We start from the raw sequence: 14,677 nt of genomic DNA, 5'->3' as shown, positions 1-14,677 counted from the left end.
CAATTGATGTGGTGTAACTTCAAAAGATCAATAAGGTGCGTGGAAAGAAAAAACAAAGTAATTTTTTTTCTGACAATACCAGCAACATTTTTTAACGTCAAGGGGTCAGAACATACAAAGATAGCACTGAAAAAATAATGCTATTTTATTTCGCCAACACGTTTCAGCGCACAGGCCTTTATCAGAGCTAAAAACAGGGTTATTATAATTACATTATTATACATTATATAATTATAAATAGGGTATGTATAATTATAGAAGAATCAGTAATCCAGTGATCGATCTAATGGCAGTTGAGTGCACTATTTAAGCAAGGAGAGAACGAGGAATTACGTAGAAACTTAGACACATACATTTATCCTACATGTAGCTTACTTTAGAAATAGATAATAGTCATAGTGACTTTAGTTTGTAATTATACATACCTGCCAGCTTTGGAACTTTGGCACTTTTATTTCTAAATCACATTTACAACAGCTACTGCTGACCAAAGTGCTGTATAATCTACCATTTTGGGCAATGAAATACATAAACTTCATCTTTCATATAAAAAAAGAATATAATAAAATACATAAACTGACAGGAAAACACAAATAATAAAAATTACATTGATTCGAAAGATAGAGTCTTTTGTGCAGATTTGAAACTTTCAACATTCGAAGACAGCCTAATGTGGTTCATTCCACAGACGTGGAGCAGCAACAGAAAAGGCACAATCTCCTTTTAACTTCAAACGAGACCATGGCACGGTCAGCATCAACCTGTTTAAAGACCTTAAAGGGGCACTTCAGCGCTGGGAAGATGAATGTGTATTTAAACTGTGTCATTTATGTAGTAGAAATGTGAAATTATTTTTGAATTTGGTGCCTTCTAGACTGAGAAAAGACAGAAAATGTATTTTTGTCTCATGTGGATGAAAGACAACAACTCCCAGAATGCACTTGCTTCGCTGCCCAACGAGGCCACTCCCAAGCCACGACTACTAGTTGTCACTTGCCCACCATTACACCACCCCCACCGTCGTTTCGTTTTTCATAGTAATACAATAATTTCGTTCAGTTAGAGAATAAACACTACAATTAAAAACTGAACATATAATGTGTGAGTGAGCCGAACGGGAGTCATGTCTCAAACGCAGCAGGAGTCAGATTTAATTCATCACGAGAGCGAAGAGCTGAGCTGAGCTGAGGTTAGCGCGGCAGTCATTCTCGGCGCGTGTCCAGTCTGGCGCATTTTCAGATCATGCCTATGGAAGCTTAACTTTCATAGGAATTCATTGAAAAGTTTAAACACTCACTTTGCTCCACACCGCTCCGTTATTAATCCCTGATCTGAGCGGCCGTGCGCATTTACATTCTATGAGTGAGATCCCTCCGCTGTGGGCAGGTTGAAAACATGCGGAACAGCTCCCTCTACTGGCTGTAGTCTTTAGCCTCTGGCCAAAAAATCTTGAGACGAGAGATTTTATTTCTGGAAACAATCCTCCGATGACGCAAATATCGTCATTTTGCGTCATCGGAGGATTGTTTCCAGAAATAAAATCTCTCGTCTCAGGGGGACATAAGAGGGGAAAGTACCATAATTCGAATATACTACCGGGTTTCTACTGATACAAAGCTTAATGCTAAATCACTGAAGTAACCATTTAAGGGCCTAGAACATTTCCGGTGGAGAAGTCTGTGATGTATTGTGGAGCCTGGCCATTTAACCCCTTATGCTGCGTTCACACCAAACGCGAATTGAGCGTCAAAATCGCGTCTACCGCGTCTAGTTTCACGCGCGTACATTTTGAATGCATTCGCGCGTCAGCAGAGAATTGGACGCGCGTAGAAATCGAGCGTTTGAAGCGAAATTGACGCGCGTTCAAGGCACTCCAGGAGAAATATGTCATAAAACACCACTCTGCCTCTTTTCATTTTCATTAAACATATATATTAAGCATTAATAGCCACACAAATGTGGTCCAGGCAACTCCTACATCATGTTCAGTACATGTATATTTAAATATCCTTAAAATATAAAGTTATTAAACTTCTCTTTGCCCTCAGTCAAAACGATTTGGCAGACAACAAATTATAGATTCATGAGAGCAAAGCTCGGCCGTTAGATCTACACAAAACGAACCACTACAGGACATCAGAGCCAGCGGCAGACGCCAGAAGGACTGGCCGAGGAAAGGCTGCCTTCGCCGGGGTTATGAGCAGTGATTGCCCGGTGATCGCCTGGATCTCACAACTCCAAAAACACAAGATTATTTTTTTAAAATAGGCGCTCTCTTTATAAATAAACCACAGATTTGAGCTTTAAACAACTACATTCCCACCTGAAAACGTCTTAAAACTACATTTTGTGACACAATAGTACTGTTTTTAATTTATGCAGGGTTTCTCATACACGCAGAGGTGGGTAGTAACGAATTACATTTACTTCGTTACATTTACTTGAGTACATTTTTGGGTAACTTGTACTTTTAGAGTAGATTTAAAGATGGGTACTTTTACTCTTACTCAAGTAAATTTCTTGTGAAAAAACTGTACTTTTACTTAGTTACATTCGGTGGCGTTCCTCCGTTACTGTCAAATGGTAATAATTATATTATATATATTAAAATAAGTGAATATGACTTTCGCAAGTCTCGCGAAACGTTGGAGAGGCTGCTTCGCGAGAGGTTGCTACGCATCACCCGCTTATAATTAGCGCGCGTTTAGTCGGAAGATGTGTGTGAGCTACGGGAGGCAGATTGCCCGTGGCCTCAAGTTCAGTCTATGTTTTCACTCCAAGATGTCAAAAAGAATAGTTTCATAATGCGATGCATGTTGTGTGCACCAAAACGAACTGACATCTCTCAGCATACAAGAATTCCACCCTGAAAAGAACATGTAGCGGCAAGTGTCACAATGATGCCTATTTGAACACTATTAACGGTCATTTGGGAACTATGGGAAATTTTCCCTTATTATAATACTATTTCACACACTGTCCGAGTGTTTTCCTCATATGCGCTCTTGTGCAAGCAATGAATCGTTTGAATCCTCCAAACAATACACGTCCACGAACAAACGTTCTCATCTTCACATTTACATATCCTTTTCTTCACAAAACGAAACAAATTGAATAGCCTAATGTGACGTCTTGCATTTATACACAAATCCGGACAGACACCTGTCTGAAGTGTAGAAAATACATACAAATAAAAACGGTATTGTATTTTATTCCTACCTAAAGAATAGCCTATATACTTATACAAATATAAGAACAAAGTATGTTTTAAGAAGAGCTCTAGTTAGCCCAGCACACCATTAATTTACACTGTTTAACCATTAATCACACACACACACACACACACACGCACACGCACACGCACACGCACACGCACACGCACACTCACACGCACACTCACACACACACACACACACACATATATATATATATATATACTTATAAAGCACTTATTTATCTTTATGTTAATTTAAACATTTACTAATGCATTATTAAAATATTGTTAACATTAGTCAATGCACTGTGAACTAACATGAATAAACCATGAACAGCTGGATTTTTATGAACTAACGTTGACAAAGATTAACTAATGCTGAACAGAGGTGTTGTTCATGGTTACTTCATGTTAACTAATACATTAACTAATGTTAACTAATACAACCTTATTGTAAAGTGTTACAGAGAGGTGTGTGAAAGCTCTCCAAGTAGCCTGAAATTCAGGGTTTTCGCTTATCAATCAGATCGAAAGTAACTAGTAACTAACTACTTGAGTAGTTTTCTCATCGAATACTTTTTTACTCTTACTCTTAAATATCACGATTGTTACTTTTACTTTTACTTGAGTAAATATTTCAGTAAGTACTTGTACTTTTACTTGAGTACAGATTTTGGCTACTCTACCCACCTCTGCATACACGTCACTTTACCACGTGACAGCAGCGAGCAGGCTCCTGATTGGTTAACGCGGCGCGAATTGACGCCAAAGTTCAAATTTTTCAACTCGGGCGTCAGACGCGAATTCGCTTCAAACGCGTGAATGCACAAAAGCACCATTCGCGTGTAACGCGCGTATCGCACAAGACGCTCAATTCGCGTCCAATTCGCGCCATTCGCGCGAACTGGACGCGCGAATGAAGCGGATTCGCGTCCTTCGCGCCGCGCGTAACGCGCCTTCCGCGCCGCGGGACCTCCAGACGCGCGTCAACGCGCCTTTCCATTGACTTAACATTGAAATCACTCGCGCCTGACGCTCAATTCGCGTTTGGTGTGAACGCAGCATTATACACATACAATAAAACCTTAAAAGTAACGGTATTCGGCCGGCAACCAGTGAAGTTAAGCTAGAACAGGTGAAATGCTTTAGTTTAATGATATACTAGATTTCGTTTTCCATGATTAACCTTGTGTTCATAATTATTAAACTAACCATAAATCGTAAAAAAAAAACTAACATCAAGAGTAAACACATCAAAAGTGTACATTATTGTACATTTTTGCATGGATTGTATTCATCTTTAGTATCTTTAACTCTCCTGTCCAAGCACCTTTCAAGACAAGGATCATGTGAGTTTTAGCGGCATCACCCGATTATAATTAGATATGTTCATTAAAAAATACCTTCTTTCTCATTTCTCATTCTGACATAATATTCGACCATGGCTGTTTTTGTGACTTTTCTCTCTGTAAAATTAGGTATCTGCAATAACTATAGCAACGTTGATATTTCATCAAGTCATCGCTAAATTGGACTAATATGGATAGTCATGCTAAAAGTGTGTTGTTTTAATGAGGGCAATTATCATCTTGTCTTATTTCTGACCCTGTTTTGATGTAAAATAAATGGAGTCGAGGGGTCGATTCCATCGACTCCTACAGTGGGAGTCGGAGTCGACTCCAAAAAACCTGGAATGAGCTGATCGTCATTCAGCTGACATGACACTGTGATCGTATGAGTGCATCGGAACAGAGAAGCGTCTTTATATTTTAAAGACATGAAGTAATGAGTCCAACTACCTGTAAAATGGGCGCGGCGGTGTCATGGATGGAGAGGATGTGCGTGATGTTGTTCCTCGCTAATTGCTCCCTGTCTCTGGCATCTGTAAAAAAATAAATAAACACATTTATCATCTTTCCTAAACGTGCACCTTATTAAAAATAGTGCTGTCGATTCCAGCGTTGTCCATTCTTACCTTTGAAGTTACCCAAGTACAGGTCTGACAGAACCTGGGACAACACAAACAGGTTAGATCAGTCACAGCCAAACCAGAACAATACAAAAAAAACACATCTTACAGCACTCCAAAAATAGACAACTGATGTGTTTAACGTCACCATGAAATCAAAATGGACTTGGAATATTCCAGAATTTATTATCCATGCACATCATTTTCTTTTTAAACTCATGTGCCTCTTGAATCAGAATAACTTCCCCTCCCTCTTGCAGTTACATCAGTGACATGGTGAGGGCGGGGCAACCTGTCAATCGCATGAGATCCACCAATAGTAAACCGCAACCATCCAATCAATTCCCCACAGACAAAAATCAAGCCCCACCCACCCTATATTTTTTTCCCTTGTTCCAGAAGACGCTTCACTTGGATGTAAGTCACAATAGTGGGGAAAAAAGACCTCAACTTCCATTTCATGTTGACTTTAAAGGTGCAGTGTGTATATTTTAGCGACCTCTAGCGGTGAGGTTGTGATTTGCAATCACCCACCACTCACCCCTTCCTTTCGAAGCACATAGAGAAGCTACGGGGACTGACAGAAGACAAAAGTGTCATCGTCGGAGAGAGCAGAGAGTGACTAGCACTCTAGAGAAGTTTGTCCATTTAGGGCTACTGTAAAAATATTACGCCGCAAAATGGCGATTTCACTGTAACGGGACCCCCGGTAGAAATGGCTCATTCTAAGGTAATAAAAACATAACATTACATTATGTAAGGTCTTTGTACACCACTGAAAACATAGTTATGTATATTATATTGCATCCATTTATTAAATACTAAACACTGCACCTTTAAAGTCACCACGAAATCCTAAACATTAACATGCCCCACCCCCCAACCCGTCACTCACATGAAACCATGACAACAATTAGCAAAACAGTAACATTTTCTAATCCCATTGGATAAAATCAAATCCCGCCTTACATTTTTTCCCCTCGATGATAAGCCATTTCACTCAGATATTTTGCCACAGCAGGGAAGAAAACATGGACACATCTATTCTGATTTTGCGATTAAATTTGACCAGAAATAAATCTGACCCTGATTGCTTTTCCATTTGAGAAAATCACATTGCACAAACTATGCTATTTAAAATGATCTCCTGTTTTGGTGAATAGCACATTTTTCATAGAAGCTGTGCAGTGCTCAAATAGCATGTGTCATAAATGACCAATGAGCAAATCAATGGCTTAAAAATGTTGTGCGTTGCTAAGGTGTTCATGTGTGGTTGCTATCAGATTGCTGTGGAGCTGTGAGCGATTGTTGGCACACAATGTTGTGCAGATGTTTAGAGTGGTTGTTAGCATGCCATCTGGGTGTTGTTGTGGGCTGTTGTCAGAGCATTGCTATGTGGTTGTTAATGTGTTCTAGTTGTTAGCACGCTGCTAAGTGGTTGCTATGGTGCTCTGGGTGGTTGTCAGCACGTTGCTATGCAGTTGCTAAGGTATTCCTAGCGGTTGCTCGTGTTGTTGGTGGTTTATTTGTTGTTGCTTACTGGCCCAAGTAAAAAGCTTCAAGAGATATTATCTGTGTTTTCCCCCATTCGTTTTGTCGTAGTAACCGCACATATGTCAACAAAACACAGTTTGAGGAATAATTCAAGGGGCACAACTGGCACAAAGTTTCATACTTAGTCGTTTGTTCAAATCACTAGCCCAAGTATGAGCAGCAGTGACGCTTTCCTCAGCCAACACCACTAATAAACACAAACACAACACCTGAAAGGCAGCGTCGTGTTTTGTTGTGTTGGAGGAGCATCGATTCTTGTCACATCGATAATCCCTTTCAAACTCACAGACGTAAAGCCCTGAAGAAGAAGGAGAAGAGGGAAGCATATGTCCATATACCTTGTTTATTCCGTTTCCCATGCCACTGTGTTTGTTTGCAGTGGCTAGTATTTCAGGAGTCCGCTTGAACGAGGCTTGAATCTACAGTTTTTAATCGCTATAAGCGCTCACAAGCCTGCCTAACATCCAACTTGTCATGCACACACTCAAATGTGTCGAGTTCCTGGACGAGCTTCTCTTAAAGGCACAGTACACAAATAACAGACATGAATTCTGTGCATGTAACTCTGTATGCATTCCGGGCTGTTTTAAAAAGAAAAGATAATCTCCACGAATAAAGGGAAATCCCGCACACTATCAGTACTTGCAAAAAATATGAAAACTTTTTATTAGCAACGTTTCGTCTACTGACTTCATCAGGCAAGGTCAGTAGACTGTTGCTAATACAAAGTTTTCATATTTTTTGCAAGTACTGATAGTGTGCGGGATTTCCCTTTATTCGTTGAGATTTTTGGATTTGGTAATCCTTTGTACTACGCACATCTTACCTACAGGTGAGCGATGGTAATTGTGCACTAAAAAGAAAAGAAAAAAATGTATTTCAGGCTAAAATCAATAAATAGTAAGTTTTAAAACACACACCTAGTTGTCTTTTAAATGTGGTCGTTGTACATGTCAAAAAAAGGTTGTACATCAATTTTTCATTAACCGTTTTCTGGAAAGCTTGACGGGTCCATTAACTCAGTGTTGTCACTGTCACTCCACTGTCTCTACAAGTAAGCCATTAAAATAATTCCCATTTATTTATTTATTTAAATACATTGATCTTGGAGATAATAAAGAGGACATTTTACATTTATAACCGTTTTCTGGAAAGTTTAATGATATCTATCTATCTATCTATCTATCTATCTATCTATCTATCTATCTATCTATCTATCTATCTATCTATCTATCTATCTATCTATCTATCTATCTATCTATCTATCTATCTATCTATCTATCTATCTATCTATCTATCTATCTATCTATCTATCTATCATCTTCAATTTACTCCATCACCATACACACCTTTGATTTTACGATTTTAAAAGTTTACAGGCTGTTTATTTACTTATGTAATAACAATAATTGTTGAATTGGTAAACATCAGTTACACGTGTACAGTTAATAAACTGACATCAGATAGTGTGGTCGCTTGATCTGGTTTTCTGCTGTTGATTATGTTTGTCTACCTGAAGTTTACTTTCGCTTTGTAAACCAATATCCCGGAAACAGGAGACGAGAGTAAGCGTAATGACACACGGTATGTTATACTGATTTACCACTGTGTTTCTGGTCAGTTTTAAACATGTTTTCTCGGTAGTAGGGGAAGTTTAATGTTTGAAGTCACCAAAGGAACAGAGCAAAAGTCCCGTCGTATCTGTAACTTAACTAACCGATGGAAAAGTTTTGCCAAAGGAGAAATGTACAGCGCGACCAAATGTAAAATTGCGCAGTATTATTTTGTATCTTGTGTATTTCGATGAACTACTTTTTTTCTGTGGCTTTTCATTTAAATTCTCACTTTTGAGCGATTTGTTGGATGTTCTCCACTTCCGTAATGCTCCATACAGAGCGCAGAAAGTTATAAAGTTGTATGTTTGTGTTGGTCTAAGGGAAGTGCTCTTTAAGAATAGAGGAACTATGGCTACAGCATCGAGCCTGAGTCTCATGAAGTCGACAGATCTGATCAAGAAAGAGCCTTTGGATTGTGGAGGGTTTGGGGAAGTTTACCTGTGTTACCACAAAACACTAGGCCAGGTGGTGCTCAAGACCGTCTACACAGGACCGCCACGCAATGGGTCAGTAAGAGGCATTCCTTTGATTCTTGATACTGTGTTGACTTTAATTAATGCTGTCTAATATGCCTGACTGTCAGCCGGCAGAAGCAGTCTCTTCTGGATGAAGGCAGCCTGATGAGCAGACTGAACCATCAGCGAGTGGTCAAGCTGCTGGGTGTGATTCTGGAAGATAGAGACTATTCTCTAGTAATGGAGCTCATTCCTAAAGGAAACCTGCTCACCATGCTGGAGACGGTAAGAGCAGACTTTGTTGTAGCACTTTTACTCAAAGGTTTTGCATTTCTGTTGGTCAAACACTCAATGTGACCAGCGTGTCATTGAGTCAAGGCTGGATTAGGGGTAAAGTTTGGCCCTGGACAAATCCATATTGCATTTACTGCAAATACATTTCATTAATATTACATTTTTGTCACATGCACTTGGCAGTAAAGCACTGATTTGAAAGTAGCTAAACTTACTGCTCACCCTAATGTCATTCCAAACCTATATGACTTTTTTCTGTGGATCATAAAAGAAGATCATTTGATAAATGTCTTTGAATGAAGACAAGGTTAACCCAAATGGTTGGGTTACCAACATCCTTCAAAATATTTTCTTTTGTGTTTCACATCTATCCCTTTACCAACAGTAACATTGGCAAAGAGTTAACACCTAATTGATGTAATACACTGATGTCCTCAAGCTCTAATTTAATTCACATTTTTGTCAATTAAAATTCATTAGAATGATTAAAATTGTCAACTATTAGTAAGATCATGGTGGTCACAGGTAAAACTATGCTCCTCGTTACCATGGATATGGTTTCTAAAATAAATACATTATAATAAACTATAGAATTTGTAATAAAACAAAAAGTGTAAAAGCAAACTACAAAAACAATCTCTATAAAAGAGATTTATATTCCCTAATATTTAATATAATAACAGCAACATTTTTAATAAAAAGCTACATTTTTGCCAAAACACCATATTTCTACAGTGTCCGTAGCTGCAAGGTCAATTATAATAAATGTGCTGTGTTGACAATTTACCTCATCATGTTGTTTTCAGCTACATATAGATTAACCACATGACTGTATAACACAAAATTCAGAGTCAAAACCCGGTGCTCCCTATGGCCAGTACATGCCTGGTGTCCAAAGACAATCTGAATGTACAAGTTGTTTATACACATGAATGTGCTTGTAATTTTCCAAGGACATTCAATATCTGTAAAGTTATTGGTACCTTGTTATAACATAAATGCAGCATTAGACAATGTTGCCTTTAATGTGCAAAAGGAACATTATTATCACTATCTGAGTTGAATCCTTTTAAGTCGGCATGAAACAGAAGTTGTGCCAGTCTTTTCTTCCCTATTGTGTGACTAGGGTTGCAAAATTCTGTGAATTTTCAAAGTTTGGAAACATTAAAGGAGTAGTTCACTTTAAAATGAAAATTACTGTGATTTACTCACCCTCAAGCCATCCTAGGTGTATATTACTTCCTTCTTTTTGATGAACACAATCTGAGTTATATTAATAAATATCCTGACGCTTCCAAGCTTCATAATGGCAGGGACGGGGTCCATTGAGTTTGAAGCTCAAAAAAGTGCATCCATCCATCCATCCATCCATCCATCCATCATAAACATACTCCACACGGCTCCGAGGGGTTAATAAAGGCCCCCAAAAAGTTTTGTAAGAAAAATATCCATATTTAAAACTTTATAAAGTAAGATATCTAGCTTCCGGCAGACCGCCTTCCGTAGTCAACTTATGCAGAAAGTGTAACGCCTAGTGCAGTTCAAAATGCTTACGCTGCGTCCAACGTCATGTGTGTCGTCAGTTACACTTTCTTTGTAAGTTAAATATGCAAGGCGGTCTGGTGGACGCTAGATATTTTACTTTATATAATTTAAATATGGATTTTTTTTTTTTACACAAACCCATCGCTTCGCTTCATAAGGCCTTTATTAACCCCCCGGAGCCATGTGGAGTACTTTTATAATGGATGGATGTGCTTTTTTGAGCTTCAAACTCAATGGACCCCGTCACTGCCATTTTAAAGCTTGGAAGCGTCAGGATATTTATTAATATAACTCAGATTGTGTTCATTTTAGAGTGAACTAATCCTTTTAAGTTGGCATGAAACAGAAGTTGCGCTAGTCTTTTCTTCCCTATTGTGACTAGGGTTGCAAAATTCTGTGAATTTTCAAAGTTGGACATAGGGATGGAACGATTACCGGTTTCACGATAAAAAACGATAAAATGTACTGACAGTTAGTAATAGCGTTTAAAAATTAATTATCATTATACTGTGCGTGATTATCACAATTTTGAAAACTTGTGGTAAATCCTGTCCAGTCAGCGAGCGCACAACGTTGTTTTTTGAATAAGAAGAAATGTCAGAAGGCAGTGACAGCACTCGGGGGATTGTTCAGACTTTTAAAAGGACCAAATCTGAGGTGTGGAGCCATACTTTGGCTTTTACAAAAGTCCTGAGGGAAACTTGATCGAATGGTCACCCTGCCTGCAGAACATGCCAGAAGAAAGTCGCTGTAATAATAGGGGGAAACGTGTCAAATCTGTGAACGCAAGGCAAGTGGACTTTGACCTAAATACCAAAACTACGTCTGGTATTACTACCACTCACACTAGCCACTTTGGCGGTTGAACTTATTATAGTCTTCTCAAAAATCATCTGTTATAATCGTGTTGCGCATTATAACCAACCACACGATAATCAGAGGCGTTCAGATTAGCCGGAGTTTTGTTCAGAGCGCGCTCTCACTGAAATCTGCACTCAAAACTTGCGATGTACGCAGGAGATTCATTCATCACACAGTGATTGACTGTTTTTGTTCTATTTCAGCAGCAAAAATAGTTTCAAACAAACACAGCAGAACCACAGCGCATCTGATATGACTGCCATACAGTTGGCTTTACATTCGAGATCCGCGAATTTAGGGACTGTCTCTAAAGTTACATACAAGATTGGTACACACGATTCTAACTTCAATAGCATTTGAAGAGAATGACTTGCAGTCATAAAACCAGCTGTAAAGTGTTCATCTAGGTGTCAGTTATGATGCACACCTTTTGGATTTTTGATAATAAAATAAACTGTCAAATCATATGAAAATATGGATATGCATTATTTCACTAGGATACTGTTTGGGCTCATACACAAAATATGCTAGATTTAAATGCATCATAGCTGAATGAACACTGATGAGAATATTGCTTGAGAATATATTTACAGAGATAATATTAGAGATTATATTTACACCAAATTTTATTGTATGCATTATGCGTTGCTATTGATGACGGCCATTATAAGGAAGAAAATCCCACAGAATAGAATCTAGCTTAAAAACAGTGCATAGAGCTGCCTGATTTATTTGTTGTTTGTTGATTTTCAAATATAAAACTTGTTGAAATGTTTTAAGTGTGTGCATCTGTTCTTTTTGAACACTTTCATCTCATTTGAAGAAAACCGTGATAATATTGATAATCATGATAATTTGGGTCACTATAATCGTGATGTGAAATTTCCATACCGTTTCAGCCCTAGTTGGACACATTCCATGGGAATTTACGGGAATATAAAAGTTTGGAAACATTAAGGTTTTTTAATGCTTTTGAAAGTAGTCTCCTAATCTCACCAAGTCATTTTTTATTTGATCAAAAATACAGTAAAAACTGTAATTCTGTGAAGTATAGGTTTCTGTTGTAATGCATTTTAAAATGTAATTTGTTCCTGTGATCAAAGCTGTATTTTCAGAATCATTACTCCAGTCTTCTGTGTCACATGATCCTTCAGAAATCATTCTTAGATCATTTCTTATTTTTATCAATGTTGAAAACAGCCTAAAGGTGGGGTAGGTAAGTCTGATCTAAAACACTTTTGTCCAAATTTGTTTAAACTGTCTTTATATGTCAATACATAATTAAAATGTAAGTACTCTGAAAAAGAGAGTATAAAAATCGAGTGACTCTAGACTTTTTAATCTGCAATAAACACCGCTCATTATTTTCGTTCGGGCCGAATCAAGTGATTGGCTTGGGCGACTGTCACTCTCTCTCGCTACCATGGCTACCGCCGCTTTTGCTCCAGGATCTGCCCACATGCGCGCGCTCCAGTGTTGCCAAGTCGGGCTACTTCAAACACTGTTGCCGCGGGCTGTTTTTCATGTCCGCAGGTTGAAGCGACCCCAATTATGTGATGTTTTTCCCCGGGATTTGCGAATTTTAGCAGGCAGCCCTACCAAAATGACACATATTTTACCCCCCAAATGCGGAGAAACACGATCGGGCTTGTTTTGGGCTAGTTTTGAGTAGCAATTGGGCGGATTTTGTTGTGAAAACCTGGCAACCCTGGCGCACCCGTTTGATTTGAGTTCAAGAGGCTGTATTTCTGCTGGACAGGTAATCTTTCATTTTGATTATACATTTTTTTGGTTTATGTTTTCATGAAGCATGTCTCACTAGCACACGTAGCTGCCTAATATAGCTAACATAACATTACTTAGCATAAAGTCTAAAATCTTAGATTTCTTTTTAAACTGGTGTGAGAAATCAAGTCTCATCTTAAATGCCTCCAAAACTAAGGAGATGATTATTGATTTTAGAGTGAGAGAACAGGATATAACCCATCCTACATTAATACATGGTGAACAAATACAAGTAGTTACTCATTATAAATACCTTGGTATAGTTTTGGATCATAAGCTGAAATGGAATGAGTGGACTGATTATGTAGGTAAAAAGTTACAACAGAGGTTGTATTTCTTAAAGAAATTGTTGTCTTTTGATGTACATAGCAGACTGATTTTGTTGTTTTATGGGGCTTTCATTGAAAGTATTATGACATTTTGTGTGAGCTGCTGGTACGGTAATGCTTCGGAGGCTCAGAAGAAATCATTACGGAGGGTTGTGACAATGACAAGCAAACTGCTGGGAATTTCATTAAAAAGTTTAGAGAGCATTTACAAAGAGAGAGTAATAAATGAAGCCAACATTATAGTGCAGGATAAGAGGCATCCCTTATATTATGCTTTTGAACTACTGCCATCTGGACGGCGGTATTGTGTTCCCAGATGCATGAAAAACAGGACCAAACTATCTTTTGTTCCCCAAGCAATCAGATTTTTAAATTCATCCTCTAATGATGATTGATGGTCAGCTGGTCTGGCTATCTTATCTTAAACTCTAAAGTAGATTTATTGGTTTTAAATTATGATTGTATATGCCAATTATGAAATCCTAAATCTCTGTGTGAGTATGCTGCATATGTACTTTCCCTACGGGGATAAATAAACTGACTAACTTAACTTAAGTTACAATGTTATACACTTAGCGAGCCATTAGTAGAGATGATAAATACTCAATATGCTTAGCTCAAGTTGATCGCTGTCGTGTTGAATTTCGCAAAATGTAACTTTAGATAACAAAATGCATGTGTAAAAGCTAGTACACCGCATCCAGGAACTTTTTTTTAGAACTAAGTTAGCTTTAGCTACTACCCTCTGTCTAAACTCTTCTACCATGTTCACCGGGAACTTTACCTGCACGTTTATTTCGGCCCTTGGTTTGTTTTTATATACTCTACCAATGTTTACATCTTGTATCTGTGTGTGTCAGACACTGTGTTGTGTGTGTATTTTAAACTTTACCAGTATCGTTATTCTAGCTTGAGAGTGAGTACTAAAAGACATCTTATTTGTTTATATTCATAATGATAAAGTTAGATTTTTTTATTACATGTGATTCTGACATGATGTCATTACATGCACTCCGCTCCTTCTTCTCCGCTCGTCTCAGGTAAATATAATGCGT

At 38.2% G+C, this 14,677-nt stretch overlaps 2 protein-coding genes across 4 annotated transcripts in view; one reads left to right on the top strand and one right to left on the bottom strand.

The window, feature by feature from the left end:
• The window catches only part of dusp22b (dual specificity phosphatase 22b), a 32,652-nt gene extending 25,411 nt beyond the window's left edge, over positions 1–7,241 (bottom strand). The window contains exons 1-3 of the mRNA XM_079819908.1: positions 7,076–7,241; positions 5,190–5,223; positions 5,014–5,096 (exon numbers count right to left, since the gene is read on the bottom strand). Coding sequence (XP_079676034.1) covers positions 5,014–5,096; positions 5,190–5,223; positions 7,076–7,096 — 138 coding nt within the window. The 5' untranslated portion in view covers positions 7,097–7,241. The remainder of the gene's footprint in view (positions 1–5,013; positions 5,097–5,189; positions 5,224–7,075) is intronic.
• Positions 7,242–8,263: 1,022 nt separating this feature from the next.
• The window catches only part of ripk1l (receptor (TNFRSF)-interacting serine-threonine kinase 1, like), a 28,579-nt gene continuing 22,165 nt past the window's right edge, over positions 8,264–14,677 (top strand). For 2 of the 3 annotated variants that reach the window (XR_013816802.1, XM_079820551.1), the window contains exons 1-3: positions 8,264–8,321; positions 8,674–8,859; positions 8,937–9,093. Coding sequence is in view for 2 of the 3 variants with exons in the window: in XM_079820551.1 (XP_079676677.1) it covers positions 8,702–8,859; positions 8,937–9,093 (315 nt within the window). In the remaining variant the exon portion in view is untranslated. The remainder of the gene's footprint in view (positions 8,322–8,673; positions 8,860–8,936; positions 9,094–14,677) is intronic. The other variant, XM_079820552.1, reaches the window with a different exon arrangement.

This window comes from Gobio gobio, assembly GCF_949357685.1.
Source record: "Gobio gobio genome assembly, chromosome: 6".
Taxonomy (NCBI): Eukaryota; Metazoa; Chordata; class Actinopteri; order Cypriniformes; family Gobionidae; genus Gobio; species Gobio gobio.
The sequence above is the reverse complement of the archived record's forward strand: the minus strand, read 5'-3'. Positions and strand labels throughout refer to the sequence as shown.